The sequence below is a fragment of the Arachis duranensis genome, chromosome 7, assembly GCF_000817695.3.
Source record: "Arachis duranensis cultivar V14167 chromosome 7, aradu.V14167.gnm2.J7QH, whole genome shotgun sequence".
NCBI lineage: Eukaryota > Viridiplantae > Streptophyta > Magnoliopsida > Fabales > Fabaceae > Arachis > Arachis duranensis.
The window spans coordinates 76882297-76898917 of NC_029778.3; the positions used below are offsets into that span (position 1 = coordinate 76882297).

The 16621-nt window shown below is 31.7% G+C and overlaps 1 protein-coding gene across 1 annotated transcript; it reads right to left on the bottom strand.

Moving 5' to 3' along the window:
• Positions 1-6198: 6198 nt before the first annotated feature.
• On the bottom strand, positions 6199-10507 carry LOC107459879 (probable beta-1,3-galactosyltransferase 14). The gene is made up of 7 exons (XM_016078180.3): positions 9970-10507; positions 9014-9166; positions 8851-8933; positions 8641-8740; positions 7702-7815; positions 6932-7074; positions 6199-6710 (listed from the first exon to the last, which is right to left on the bottom strand). Exons 1-7 carry the CDS (start codon positions 10311-10313, stop codon positions 6625-6627), a joined length of 1023 nt encoding a protein of 340 aa, XP_015933666.1. The 5' UTR covers positions 10314-10507; the 3' UTR covers positions 6199-6624.
• Between the last annotated feature and the right edge of the window lie 6114 nt (positions 10508-16621).

The following is a 16621-nucleotide window of genomic DNA, read 5'->3' on the forward strand; positions in this document are numbered from 1 at the left end:
ATAAATAAATGAAAAGTATAAATTAAAAGGAGAGATGTGTGGTGAAAGATGAACTTATTTGTTTAATTGACGAAGAAATTTTTTTAGTTAATTATAGTCGTTATTACTTTTTTAAGAACCTTTATTAACACCCATCATATTTATCTATATAATCTTTAAAATATTATAAATAAAAATGTGTAATTATGACCATATTTCTATGATACACAATAAGTATATTAGGGGAGCAATTTTGCTATTCTGTAATTAATAATGCTACTCATTTAAAAAAAATATATAAAAACAAATGTTATTATCATCAATTTTGAGAAAAATAAATCCCTCTCCTTAAATATACTTCAAAAATTACAAGTCTTCTTTATTATTAGTAACAAATTCAATCAAAGTGATAAATATTGGATCTTTAATAACAGATTTTGAAGTCGTCAAGTTATATGAATAAAAAAATTAATAATTAATTAAATTTCCAAATAGAAGATTTCATTAAGAAAAAGAAAAATATTTCTCCATGTAATCCTTTTTCTCATTCTTCTTATTTATTTTTTTATTATGAGAAGTATAAGATATATAACAATATTGATGTATATTTATTTATCAATAATTTTTATAATTAAAAAATTTAAAAATTCAATTCTTATTGATTCTAAAAGTTTTTTAATATATAAAAAAACATGCAAAAATTATACAAATCCAGAAGCATATATAATTTTGAGGGGATTGAGGAACTGCAATGGCACGTGATGGCCATTAGGAATGAACAGCATGGACCATAAAAGAAGCTAAGAGAGGAAGGGCATCATAAATAAATAAAATGAAAAGGACTTCTTGTGACTGAAATTATTCCACCAAGCACTCAGAATAAACAACAAAATTCAAAGGGCTTTCAAGATTCTTTCCCCTATGGTGATTTCATCATTGACCCCTATTAATTTTGTATATAAGGTTATGATTAAGAACTTTCTTGAATTAATTTCATTGCCACTGCTTTAAGTGGCAAATTGTTATCATAATTAGAAATAAGGAAACCAGTTCTTTCTTTTAAGGAAAAAGAATTCTAGGTTGAAAAAGGCTAGGCAGGTAGTATTTTTATGAGGTCAATTCAATTTAACTCGATTTATTTCGGATTACTTTTAGATCGGATCAAAATATATTCAATGACTTTTTAAGATCGAATATGGATTTAATTAAATCTGGTTTGGCTAAATAATTCTTTATTTGATATTTATAAAGCAAAATAGACTTTTCATTCCTTATTTTATACATTGAATCCACACCATTTATTTGATTTTAAAAAGCAATATGGACCGTTTAAATTTATCGACAAAAATGTTGTCGATATTTTAAATATAAAAATAGATGCAATATCTATCAATTTTAATATAAAAGTATTTTCAATGCTTCATCAATATGAAGATAGTTAAAAGAGATTTAATGCATCATAAAAAAATTGACGACCAGACTGTCAATTTTATTATTTTATTTTTTAATTAATTTTTTTAAATATTGACAGCAAACTGTCTAAAAATATCGACGGGAGAGATAACTATCAATCTTTTACGTCGATAAATACGCTTTTTCTAACGGTGAAAGTTGCATGTACTTACCCCAATTACTTTATAACTTATTGTATATCATATTTTTCTCAATATATCTAGACATAAAAAGTTTAGAATATTATGGATAATAAAAATAAATATATAGAGGAATATTAAGTAATGTTCTTATATTTTTTGGGGTTGTGTCTTGTGGGTCATATAGGTGTTTTCCTATTTAATCTTGCTGCGTTATCAATAGTAAACAACTCTTATTTATGATTATGTTTAATATAAGTGTTTTTATAGATGTGTTTAATAAAAATATCTTTTTTATAACTGTGTCTAATAAAAATATCTTTATAAATATATTTTTTGGATGTATCTTTTTATATATGTATTTAAAATATAATAATTAATTATTGTTAAAAATAATAAGTTGACAAATAATATGTTGGTACTTTATAATTTTTCCTTTCTATTTTTCCTTTTTTTATCGTAAAATGAATATTCGAGTGGATCATAAGTCTAATGCAGCTTTAATTTGGACTATATTTATAAGAACATGATTAATAAGATATTGATTAATCTGATGGTAATTAATAGAGGTCCCTTTAGAGAGCAAGGGTTACCAACAATATTTTTTTAAAATATGTTATCATCTCTAGGACACAGCAAATAAACTTTTGACTAAGACATCATGACACATTCCATTGTAATTAACGATTTTGCTATAGAATTAATTTTTTAATTAACACTCAGTTAATAAAGTAATAAATAAGTATTAGAGAAATAAAAAGAAAAAAATTAAAGGAAAAGAGAAAAATATTAACCTTTTTTTGTAAATACTTTTATGTTGTTAATTTAAATGTAGTTTTTGTTAATAAATATTTAGTAACTGTTTTGCAACTACTGCCAAAAAATCTTGAAACAAATGGACAGCTAAAATTATTGCTTATGCTGAAAAAATAAGTGACTTAGTTTTGTTACACAAATAAAAGGTGTTCAAATTTGTTACTATGTGCCTTAAGGATGGTAGTCAAAATTTTGGCCCATCTTTAAATGGGTTATTAAATAAAGAATATAATATTAATTCTTTATTAATTAAATAAATTTTAATTTTTTATTTTAAAATTTAAAAATTATGGTTTAGAATTTAAAATTTAGAATTTAGAATAAAATTTTTAGAGCTCATAATCTAGAATTTAGAGTATAAAATTTAAGTTTTAAAATTCAAGTGCGTTGCATTCTTTAATTACTTTTTCCAAAACGCATTAGCATTCGTTTAAAATTTTTAGAATAGAAATTTAGAGAATGTGCACTCATTGTAAAGTTAAAAATTTAATATTTTTAATGCATATTATGTATTTAATAATTAAAAAAAATCTACTAATAAAAATAACCTTAACAAATTAACTAGCAAAGTATATCAACAACCAATTATCACCAAATATCAAATTAAAACCAATACTAATGAAGCTTCAACCTTCCAAAACAACTATATTATACAATAATGATTGTTCCTGCTTTGTGACAAAACCCTTCAAATTTTATGGTGGTGGCTATAGTGGCATATGAATCACAATCCATAACTGATCAAAGTCCACACCACTAACAATGAAAATTAACATACTAACCTTGGGACCCTGTGATGATGAACATAATATCATTGTCTTATATCCTCTTATCAATCCCCATGTAGAGTTGTGACTCTATTATATAATATCAAGGTCATTACCATAATATATATGTGAAATGAGATGAATATAAATAATTCCAAAAAGTAGAAATGGCTTAATGGGCCACATGGGTCCCTCTCTGTATCTGATTCCTTGAAAAGCTTGCCAGAAATAGTAAACCTGGCCCAACATCATTGACTTTTCATGGGCCAATAATGGGTCCATTATTGAGAGGCCCATACTCCCACCCACTTATTAAGATTCTTGATAAGTCCTCTCATTGGATGAGACTTCAATGATACACATGTTGCTTATAATGTCATAATAATATAAGCTCCAGATTCATAACGCTAGCTATTTTTTTTAATAATAATTATATAGTATATTAATATTATGATTAAGAAGCTTGACTTCAACGAAAGGTGACACCCACCTTTTTATTTGGAAAAAGAGCAAGGGAAATAAATTTTCAGTTAAGGTCTTTAACAATGGGGTCCAATCCATGTTACTTTGGATTCAACCATTCTTATATTTCAAAATACAAATATTAATTCATCAAGCATCGATTTTATTTTTAATTTTTTTTCCTGGACATGAACTTTCTCACATGGACCAAGCAACAAGAAGTTCCTACCATATATGCTAATGGCTCCAACTTGCAATAAATAAATATTATTTTGCAGGGATTATTTTTGTGTTGATTCATTGGGGCTCATCAATTTGCTTAGTTTCCTAAAATGCAATGATTGACGTGTGAATTAATTAAATGGGAAAAGATAGTGTTGGTTGTTATGCTCCAATATAAGGTATGCAAAATTTGGAAGCGGAATATGTTCTATTAGAGAAATCAACCAGGTAAATGATTCAATGAGATAGTGACATTTGATGTAACTTAGAATAAAAATAAAAATATAGTGGAATAGCATCAATGTTGAACATCCTCTTCAAAATGTTAATTCTTAAATAATGGCTTAAGAGTTCGAAAATGAAGTTTTATACTTTTATTTGTGAATGAGTGTCATGAAGGAAAGAGTTAAAATTTCAAAACTCAGAAATTTTCAAGTTTCAATCAAAGTTCAAAACTTTATTTCTTCTACAAATTTTTTAACTTTTTATATTACCAAGGACCGTTAGCAAAATTTAACATTTATATTGAGAAATAACTAGCAAAATCCTAAAAATTAGAACATAATTTATTACTTAGCATATTTATTTTTGCAAAATATTTTTTAATTTAGTAAGTCAAAGATTAATTCGTCTTAAATTTAAGTTTTATTTAAAGGTGGATGTTAATCAATAAATTATTATATACACAAGGCAAAAAATCAAACTTTCAATACTTATTTTAACGAATAAATAAACTGACCGCTCAACTAACTCAATTGACTATTTTATTACTTAACATATTAACTGCTGCATTGTAAATGTTGGGAAAGAATGGTATTGAAATTTAAGAGAAAAATTGCTAATCCACCACTAGTTTGCATTTGCTATTCACACCGTTTCTTTTGCCGCATATGTGGCATATAATGCTTCTTTTGAAGACAAAATCCAAATACTTATGTCCAAATCATGCGGAGATCCTTATAAAGTATACATAGTGATGCCAACGGGTTTCCACTTTGGATGTACACTTCATTAAATTAAAGCAAAAGATTAAAAAAATTAATTTAAATTAGCCAAGTGATCAGCTTACTCATATGTATAAATAAGTGTCGGAAGTTTGAACCATGTCTTGTGTATATAGCAATTTATTAGCCAATAATAAACTTTTAAATGAAGCTCAAATTTGCGATGAATTAGTCATTGACTTGATGAGTTAGAAAATACCATAGGACACCCAAAAAACAAAAAGCAAAAGATTAAGAAAGATGATTGAAAGAAGCTAGTCCTCAAATTTAGTGATGAAAAGGATATGGAAAAGGAAAACAAATGCCTAGACCGGTCAATTAAACAAGTAAAAAGGCACGAATATATCAACTTTATTCTTTTATTCGTTTTTAACATTTTTTTATTTATAATTAATCAACTTTTTTCATCAAATACCAATAGAAGTATACCACATATTGAACCAAACTGGTATGCTTTCCTACTTTATATGGCTTTTATTGAAAAGAAACATATTTTAATTTTAATTTCTTTTGTTGTGGGTAGAGGAGGAGAGAAGCCCAAGATCATATTTCCAAGTTTGAAATTGCTATGAGACTTCGTAGTTGGTATTGCTAAGAGTCCACTCCACCTATTACCATTTACAATAATATTAGAAATAAAAGGTTTAATTTTTTTAAAAGTTTAAAAAAGAGTTGCTGTATCTTTTTCCTTTCTTTGGTTAATAAATTGGCTATTAATAATTACATAAAATGATATAACTGAATATTAAAATAAATTAGCATGAAAACTAAAATCATATTTCGTCTCACTTATATAGTAGTTCACAAGTCAATAATCTGATTGAAGTACATTGCCTATATTTTGGAAAATACCACTAGCAACTATTATATTATGGAATAATATTATCTCTTCACAACTTTGAACTTTGGGAGTTGGAACTATGATGAGTTGGAACTATGATGAGAGTTGTTTGCCATTTCGTTTATCTTTAGAAAAAGATACACCACCTTGATAGTTCACGATGAATCAACAAAACCTTTAGTCTTAGGATCTGTCTACGGATCAAGGTTTTAGATGAAAAAAGAACGGATGAAAAGGGTTTGAAGACTCATCAAACACCCGGATTCGAATCCCAGCTGAAGCTGGTTATTGTTTAAGAACCCATAATACCCATATAGTGTGTGTGAGTATATTGTGTGGGTGTGTGAAACATGGATATAATGCCTAGGATTCGGGGCTGTCCAATCCACTTAACCAAAAAAAAAAAAGACTCATCAAACCATTCCCTTATGCATTTTCCCTCTAAAATCCAAACTCACAAACCCGCCTTTAAAATATCATAAAAACACACGCATGCACGTGCACACACAAACATATAGCAGAGAAGCACATACTCATTACTCAGTAATGCTTCATTCCTCAGGAGATGACAGAATTTAATAGTACATATAATTAATCTATTTCTTCAAACCAAAAAAAAAATTAAAAATAAAATCAGAAATTAGTAAAGTTAAATGAATCATCAGTAAAGTTGAATGAATCATCCGTATAGTCTATCTAATTGCATATGCTCTACACAAAGCAACGGCATTCGTTACTAAAGAGAGAAAAAGAAGAAAACACAACAGTCTTACAACAAAAAAACTGTGAATTGGAGGAAAAAGATCAATTGATAGAAAAAGATTGGCAACGGTAGCAGCGCGTGGCAGTAACAACACGAGAAGAGCAAGTAAATCCTCAAGTACCTTCTGATCTTTGTCTCCACTTCATTGAGTATATGTTGGTATGCAAAACACAAAACACTATTCATCAGGTTCCACAGTTGGACTCCGAACACAGCTGTCCATTTTATGGAGTTCCAGCATCTTCTTTTCCGGATTACAGAGGCCTGTAGGAAAACGATATTCCAATAGTTAGGATAAAGCATTTTCCTTTTGATTTGAACTGCTTAATAGTCGACCAAAATTAATCATATGCTAACTGAACATCTAACCATGCATACTGCTTTAATGAAATAGAATCCATGATTTCATGCAATTTTCATGTTATTGTTAACATCATGAATCAAATACCATATGCCCTGTGACAAGTTTTTGATATGAAAATAACCTGAACATTTCGGAATATCCCAAACAGCAATAGATGTGGATGTACATTCCGTAGAACAAAGTTCTTTATTATTCTCATGGTGGACATTCATTGCAAGCATCCAGGCTCCAATGGTTACATCCTCATTACTGAACATCCGGAAACTGATTTGACACAAAAAAAAAGACAAAGTGATCATTACATTTTTAAAGTAATACACATCAGGAAGGATGGCCAATGAACATGGGCCACAACACATCGTGATATTCATCCCTTTGCAGTAAGAAGAAACAAAGAAACAAATATTTAAGACCTCCAGAACTATTCAAAAATCTCAAATATGACATTAGAATGTACAATTTGTTAGCCTCTATAAGTTGCAACCACAAAACCATCAACATCTCCACCAACCTACTTATGGGAGGGATTATTAAGAGCATACTCTCAATTTACTTTCTTATGACATGACCCAAAATAACTAAACACATTATATATGGACGAAATTTTGCCCCCTCTTTTTCTTCCAATTTATCCAAGCACATACATGGAGGTCAAAAGTGAATGGCTAACCACACCACCCAGCATGTCTGAGTATACACTATACAATGCAAAGGTCATATCACTATTCACTAATCGCTACAACAATTATCTTTTTCTTTTTCTGAAATAAGTATAAATTGACACCCAACTATAACTACATCAAGTGTTACATCGAATGATGAATATCTTCAAAATAAATCTTCTAAAGGTCAAGGCTAAAACAATCAAGTTGTGGAGAAGGAAAGACTTGCCTGTTATTCCTAAGAGCACCCAAACTTGATACAACATCAGCAGAAAGTGCATATATAGGACCATAAGCATGAAGAAAATACTCCTTTCCAAGCAAATGAGATAGTGGTTCATACCTGGAAGATTTTCCAGTAAAGTTAATGAAAACATTATCGTGCCTATAGTCGTCAGTGTAGCATAGGACACTTCATTGATTCAAGAGAAAATGGAACTATATGCAAATCACCAGTTGAATCTACTGATTATATGGAGTAATTTGATTTTAAATCAAGCTTGGTTCTAAATCTTGGTTGATTTTGAATGTATGCAGATGATGATGGTGGTTGGCAGGAGAGGATTGGAGTGGAAGTAGAAAAACAAGTTAGGAAATTACATAAATATGTTAAAATAATGGAGGTAACTGGTAAATATCAACTCGAAAATCAGAAGAGATCAAGTGTAAGAGCAATAGACGTCGAAGGAGATGAATGTAATTTTCCCAAAAATCTTTTAAGTTGGACTCTAAATAAAATCCCACTAATATTCTATTGGAATTTAGCTAATGTTACATATTACCTAGTTATTTTATTTCAACAAGATTTAAACACTGAGTAACAAGTTTAGATTTTAGAATGCATACATACTTCGCAAAGTGTCAGGCTTACACAGAACAAGTAAAATGACATGGTTACAAAATTTAGTATCAGACATTCAAAAATGCTCTCTCAAGTCTCAAGCAAGTAATTAACAAATTGTCAGTTCCACAAATAGTACCAGTAATCTATATTTCTTTTTCCAAGAATTAAGCATCAATATATCAAGATGGTAAGAGCAACTTAATAATGAAATGTCTTATCCCCCAAAGAAAAAGTGGCATGCTAAAGTGCCAAGTTGAGAAACTAAGCCAAGGAAGGATAAAATTTAAACCCTTAAGATAAAATATTCATTCTAACAGAACTGACCATTTGAGTTTTGGATCCGTAAAAACAGGGCCTTTTTTCATGCATCCTATGTAAGTCTGAGGGTGAGACCGCTCTGTTGCCAATAGTAAGGAAAGACGATCTGACAATAATTTGAAAATTAATTCAAAAAACAATTAATTAGAATGGTAAAATAATGTGGCAAACAATGGTCATTATATTTAACTAGATTAGCATCGAAAGATCTAGCACCTGGCCTTAAATATATGTCATCATCCGCTTTGACATAGAAGTCACAATCAAAAAGTGCGTATGCAGCTTTGAAGTAAGCCAACCTGCAAATAAATAAACAAGTTCAACTTAGCATCAAACTAGAGATATAAAATGCAGCAGTTCAGTTATTTTCAGCACACACGTTTTGTATGGGAGCTTACTGTACTCCTCTTCGATGTCCAATTGAATAAAGTCATCGTATTCTGCTATTTCCTTCTGAAGTGCAGTCATCTTTGATCTATCATTTGTTCTACCAATAATAAACCGAAAAGCCAAGCCTGTGGCTTCTTCCAAGCTACAAGGAAAGGCAACTAGGAATTAGTAATCATAAGCATACGCATATCAATTCTGAATGTTTTCAGAGATACACACCCCACCTAAAGCTCTCTAACGATCCTACAAATATACAGACACAGTTCACAGTCGCATCTCCAAAGTTCAAACATACACCAATTGATTGTAAAATATAAAGTTCACATGTAACTTTTTTTTATGTTGAACCATATAGATGATAACAACATAGTTACTACCAGCGTCAAATACTGTTCGATGCATGATTGGATTAAACTGAAAAGAAATTATTGCATTACCGAAGGGTGAAAGAGATCCTCACCTTTCAAACACTAACACTACAAGAAAAAAAATCAAATTTCCCAAACTAGATCATTGATGCAGTTCCACAACAAGATCTTTCCAAATTACTTACTCACTTTCTGGACGACGAAACCATGACAAATAACAACAAAGCCTTTTCCTCAACTAGATCAGTTAGCTACATGAATCAAACTATGCCAGTTTGTCCTACCTCTGCAACCCATCACCAAAAACAATGCACTAGGAAGATCATATTCAAATCTAGTCACACTGAAAATCCCAATTCTACAAAGAAACAAATGCTAAAGCAGAGTGCAGAGTATTAAAGAAATAATTTTATATCCTCCTACTAAATGAAACAAGTATTGATTAATTCTTACAAGTATAAAATACCGACTACATTTAATTTTCACTCTATTTAGCATCATGATATAGCACTACTCGTCAAAAAAACAAAGTTTCTTTCTTACAAAAATTGAATGAATAATTGGATCAAACTCGAACCTCTTAAGACCACTCGGATCGGAAGGGAACCAAGTCTTCCTCAGAGCCTGCCTCCTCCCGGCGGATCCGAAGCCGGTGAAAATTCCGACGAAGCCCATGACCTTGTGGCGATCGTCAACCCCGCCGGAAGCAGCACGAGCGGCGTCTCCGCCGTGGTCCCAAGTGACCCGAACCGATTTGGGCCTGGCGGATGGGCATGGGTTGGGCCTGAAGAAGGCGGTGAGGCCGAAGACGAATCCGGAGAGTCCAAAGAGGAAGAGGAATAGAAAGGTGGATCTGCGAGAAGACAATGAAGAATGGAAAGGGCGTGCGTGGAAGACGGACTTTGGGGAAGAGGAAGGCATGGATGGTTGTTGTTGTGGTGGTTCACTCTTCCCCTGAAATGGTGGTGGCTATGGTGGTGTGTGTTGGAGAGTTTGGGGTTTGTTCATGGCAAGGTTGATGGGAGAAGAAACAAACAAGGGACTGCACTGTGCAGTTTGTCACTGTCTCCGTCTGCTGTTTAGATGAGTCTATCGTAACTCGTAAGAAAACCCCTACCCGGCCTAACTCGATTTTCATTTTTTTTTTTTCCTTACATCAAAATTTTCTGAATTTAATTAGGCCTAAATGGTTGAATTCACGTGAAGTTGGAATAAATTTTTGTAACTGTCTCTGAAATTTAAGTAATTATTTTAAATGGTTTCTGAGATTTAGATGGCGATGGTGACAAAGTTATAATTTTTTAATGTAAAATTTCTTTCATTTTGAAAGGAGTTTAAAATTAATTTTAAATGAAATTATCGTTCTATTTAAACAATTTTTTTATTTTTTTGTTTAATTTATTTAAGTCATACAAAAAAATAATTTTATAGTGATTTTTAGAATTTTAAATATTACAATGATTTTTGTATTATTTTTGGTGTTGAGTAAATTGTTGAAAGGCTAACATGGTTATCTTTTACTATGTTAGATAGTTTCAATGACTAAATGAGGTAGATTTATTTTAATTTGAATCTAATGTAAGTCTTTCTTTAATTTATAACTCTAATTCTATTGGGTAGAATATTTCTCCTGTATTTTTATATTATATTCTTTATCTTTTTCATCTCTTTTTTTATTTCAATAGTTTTGATAATCTGTTAAAACCAACAAATTTTATTTTCTTTAATTGCTCTTTAAGTGTGTCAGTAAATTTTTTCAGACGCTATTACAAAAAACAAGATCAGTTTATTTTACTCGATTCATATGGTTTTATATGACAACTATATCATCAAGTCCAACCTTATATTCTGTACAAAACTAACTCGTTATGTTTTACCATTTTCAATATGTAGTAGTATATAATAAAAACTATTATACTTGGTATGGTCTACAAAAACTTTTAAAAATAGATATTTTCTTGGTTGCAACATCTCCAACAAAGAGATTGGACTTTATAAATTCATTTTCTTACCCTTTATAGGTTAGGAACTTAAACTTGAATTAAACATCATTATTTTGCCTTCTTTTAGATTGGTTTTTAGATAAATCTTTTTCTTTTTTTTATATGTTACAAAAAAAATTATTCTGTTGACAAAATTAAATAAGGTGAATATTCTTAAAAATATTTATCTTGTATATATATACGTATAAATATTCTTTTTTTGTTAGTTCTATGAATTCCTGAAGTAAGTTAATACAAAAAAAAAAAGAAAAAAAGAGCTGAAGAAGATGATGAAGAAGAACACAGAAAAAGTACTCTACACAATGGAATTAGGATTATAAATTGGAAAAAGGATCAAATTGGATCTAAATTGGAATTAATCCATGTCATTTGATTATTGGAGTTGTCTAACGTGGTAAAAGATGGTCACATCAGCACTCTGACAACTGACTTAGCACAAAAAATGACATAGAAATCATTACGGTACTCGGAGTTCTATTTGAGGGACCATTATTAAAAAAATTTGGATCTCAATGTGTATCACCCTAACTTTTAGCACCTCATGATCGTACCAAAAGTTCAGGCGTTACTTACCTCTAAACCTTTTTATTTTATAATATCTTTATTTAATATTGAACCTTCGCAAATACGAATCAAAACTTTAATTAAGAAAATGAAATAGTTTTTATTACCCAAACTACACCAAAACGTATATAATTATAAAACTAACTTCAAGTTTTTATTCGATTACTATTTCAATCTCAAATATAAATTTTGTTTCCATGATTATAGCTTTATCAAATGACCAACCACATTTCTAAAATTCTTCAAATTTTCTGTTGGATTTTTAAGTTCGTTTTTGAACTTTATAGTTACCGATTTTTCACAATTTTTCATTTAATCTTCCAACCACCAAATCTCATTAATTTTCTCAAAATACCACATCACAACAGTCCTAAAATCATTAGAACAACCTCCATTGAGCTATTTTTCATAGTCGAACCAGCAAATCACAAGCAACAACAATAATTCAACAAGATTTTAACATAAACTTAATCAACCTCAAACAATAATCAATCAAATCAACATTCACTTATTAAATTCACATTTAATCATTATAAAATTATCAAATCTTACCTCCATATAAAATCAAAATAACAAAAATTTCGAAAAAATTTTTTGATCGAATTGCCTAAGAAAAAAATATCAGAAATTATTTGTGCCTCCTAGAATTTTAATTAGCCAAATTCAAAAAAAAAAGAGGAGTTATGTTACTGTCAACTTTTATCGAACAAAAATAATAATGTATAAAAGAAGAAGATACAAATATTTTTTGAATTAATTTTTTTATTAGAGTTACGGATCGCAAGAAATTAAAGTCGAAAATTTTAGTGGGGTTACGGTTTTCTTCCATGCAAGTTTCGGTCTCTCTTTTCCTTATTTTCTTTCTTCTGAGTTCGGTGATGAAAGGAACTGTTTGGTGATTAATGAATAAGGTTATGTGTCACGTTTATATATTTATATATATGCATGCACAAGTCACGTTTAGTTTTTATTGATCTTTGTTTCGTTAATGGCTTAAGCCAAAGAAAGAAACCAAGAAAATTATTCATTGAATAATAATCCTAATTAAGGTGTCATAGGTTTTGTTTGATTTACGTTTCCTTTGTTTTCTTTCTTTAATGGTTCGGCACAATAGAATGAAATTAAGAATAATAAGTTTAGCTAATGAGGTGGCTGATGGTGGTTTATAATTAGAGAAGGAGATTTGCTTAGTAAAAAATTAGGTGTCATGTCTTGGTTAATCATAGGTTGAGTGTCATGCTTTGAAGTTGCTGATTTAACGGTTTAAGTTATAAATATTTCAAATGAATATTTATAAAAATTAAATATATTAAAACATAAGTAATAATATATATGAATTATTAATATAAATGATATTAGTAACATAATAATAAAAGATATACGATGAAATATTAGCAAAAATAAGTTTAGTGATGAGTACCGATATTTATTATATTAGCGGATATCAAGCTCGATAATAATATTATTAACTAAACTCTATTTTTAAAATTAAAAATATCATTTACTCGAAAGACCATGAAACAGGATGTCTTTGATGTAGCGAAGAATGCAAAGAACTGTCGCATAATGAGTAGTACGAAGAGCTGATAAAAACTGGCTAAGTACATGAACCAGATAGGCAATGTATGGTCGGGTGACAGTCAAGTAGACGAGACCTCCAACTAACCATTGATAGAGAGTATGATATCCAAAACAGTATCATCCATAGGGGTAAATCGAATATTAGGCTCAAAGGGAGTAGACTCAATGCGACTATCTGTAATTCCGGCGCGGGCAAGAAGATCTGAAGTATACTTTGCCTGAGAGAGATAGATGCCATCATCTGTGGATATGACCTCGAGACCAAGAAAATAACTAAGGGAACCAAGATCTTTCATCTCAAAGGTATGGTGAAGGGAGGCTTTGAGATCAGCGATACCATCAACATCATCTCCAGTAATGATCATGTCATCAACATATAAAAGCAGAAGAACAACTCCACGTTCACTTTTACGAATAAAAAGTGCATTCTCATGAGGGCTGCAAGTGAAACCGAGATTGCAGATAGTGGTGCTGAACTTGTCAAACAATTTACGAGGAGCTTGCTTAAGACCATAAAGTGTCTTGCAAAGGAGACAGACTTTGCTAGAAGGATAAGGATAACCTGGAGGTGGTTTCATATAGACCTTCTTTTTCAAATCTCCATTAAGAAATGCATTCTTCACGTCCATCTGACTGAGAGGCCATTTTTTGACCGCAGCAATGGCAAGAAGAGTTCGAACAGATGTGAGACGAGCAACAGGAGCAAAAGTCTCTTCATAGTCAATACCATACTCTTGCGTACAACTTTGAGCAACTAAGCATGCCTTATAACGGTTAATAGAGCCATCGAAGCTAGTCTTGATCTTGTATACCCATCTACTGCCCACAACTTCCTGACTAGAGGAAGGATTAACCAAATTTCAAGTGTGTACTTTTTCAAGTGCCTGTATTTCTTCCTGCATTGCTTGTTGTCATTTTAGATTTGTGGAGGCTTCTCTGAATGGCTTAGATTCATGTTGATGAAGAATAGTAGAAAAGTAATGATAATAAAGAAGATGAAGAGGTGAATTTCTTACCCTAGAAGAACAAGTTGTAGGAGGAGGCATGACGGTAGGAGCAGGATCGACGTCTGGTCTAGAATCATCGAGAGATGGAGAAGGCGGAAGTGTAGGAGGCTGTAGAGAGTGACCCGAGATAGAACCTATAGAATCATCACTAGAAAAAAGTTCAACATTAGGGTTAGTGAAGAAAGGTGACTGAGTAGGAGGAATGGACTCAAAGGAGGAGAACCGAGAAAACATGTGATACTCCCAAAAGACAACATGATGAGATATACGAATATGGTTTAGAGAGAGGATTCCAACAACGATAACCCTTGTGTTCAGTGCCATAACCAAGGAAACAACACATACAAGCCCGAGGTTCAAGTTTACTATGTTCATGAGGCTAAAGAAGAACAAAACAGACACAACCAAAAATTCGAAGAGAACTATAATCTGGGGAGGTATGATAAAGACGCTCAAAGGGAGTAACATTACCAAGAACAGAAGAAAGGAATCTATTGATAACATGGACAGTAGTGAGAACAACTTCGCCCCAAGTACGCTCAGGACACGAAGAAGAAAGAAGCATTGCACGAACAGAGTCAAGAATGTGACGGGTTTGCATTCAGCTCGGCCATTTTGTTGAGACGTACCAGATCTAGAAAACTCAGACAAGGTACCCTGTTCTACAAGAAAGGTTAGGAGTTTGGAATCACGGTATTCCATAGCATTATCGTGGCAAAAAAGCTTAATGACCTTGGAAAATTGAGTTTTAATCATAGTGGCAAAGTTAATATAAATCTGAGGTAACTCATAGAAATTGGTCATCAAATAAACCCAAGTAAAACGTGAATAATCATTAATAAAAACGACAAAGTATCGAGCTCCTCCCATAGAAGCGGTGGGAGCGAGACCCCAAACATCAGAGTGGACATGATCAAAAGGAGAGCAAGCAAGAGAGGATTATTGTGAAAAGATAAAATAGGTTGTTTAGCAGTTTGACAAGAAATACAATCAAAAGACACATGATTAACCTAACCAAAAACACCCTGAGACACAAGAGGACACATCTTTCCCAAGGAGATGTGGGTAAGACGTTGATGCCATAAGTGAAGAGTAGAAGGAGAAGAATCAGCACAGAGATTTGGCACAAGAGGAATATGAAGATTCTCGAGTTCAAACAACCTTTCGACCTTACGTTCAGTCCCGATGATTTGTCCTGTCCGATGATCTTGTACACGACAACCAGAAATAGAAAAAGTGACATCAAAACCGAGATCAACAAGTTGACCAACAGAAATGAGGTTAAAGTTCAACTTGGGAATGTAATAAGTATCAGGGAGATTAAGAGTTGACTGGGAAATAGAATCCTTGTGTATTGCGTGCAAGAGGGAACCATTAGCAATATTGACAGAAGGTGCATTTGTAGTGGTAGACAAAGACGAGAAAAGATGACGCAAAGGTGATATGTGATTAAAGCAACCGGAATCAAAGTACCATGTAGAATTACCTGGAGGAGTAAAAAAAGCAGCAGGAGTATTACCAGAAAAAGAGAGAAGATGCTTAAGAAGAGGCACAATATCAGAGAAAGATACAGGATATGGGTTGCGGGTCACCAGGAAAACCACTACAACGCGGGTCAATAGGTGGTAGATTCAATAGTAGTAGCAACAGTAGAAGCAGACACATTCTTCGAGAAGTTGGGATGACAAGCATGCTTGAGATGATGAGGACGTGGTGGGCGAGTAGGACAGGCAGTAATCAAATGTCCCGAGAGCTTGCAGTAATGACAGAACAGTTGTGAACAATGGTAGCTAATGTGACCTTTCTGGTGGCATATGCGACATTCAATAGAAGGACAGTTTGAGAAGAGGTGCCCAGAGCGGTTACAGTTTCGATAGAATTTATCCTTTTTGTCTGTGGCAGCAAAAATATATGACTTATCCATAATAGTAGACACAGAGATCAAAGAGAGGAGAGAAAATGGCAGCTTCGAAGCAAAAAATGAGAAAACAAACGACAAAATCAGAAAGAGCTCACCAAAAAATCTTAGGGAGGGCCCTACTGTTTGACACGTCAGCTACCACGTCATATTCCA

Excerpts from the sequence above, each read along its gene's own strand:
- LOC107459879 (XM_016078180.3), bottom strand. The coding sequence starts at position 10,313 with ATGCCTTCCTCTTCCCCAAAGTCCGTCTTCCACGCACGCCCTTTCCAT. Across the intron at positions 9,167-9,969 it reads GATCCGAGTGGTCTTAAGAG|CTTGGAAGAAGCCACAGGCT; the intron begins GTTCGAGTTTGA and ends CTTTCCTTGTAG. Across the intron at positions 8,934-9,013 it reads AGTAAGCTCCCATACAAAAC|GTTGGCTTACTTCAAAGCTG; the intron begins GTGTGTGCTGAA and ends ATTTATTTGCAG.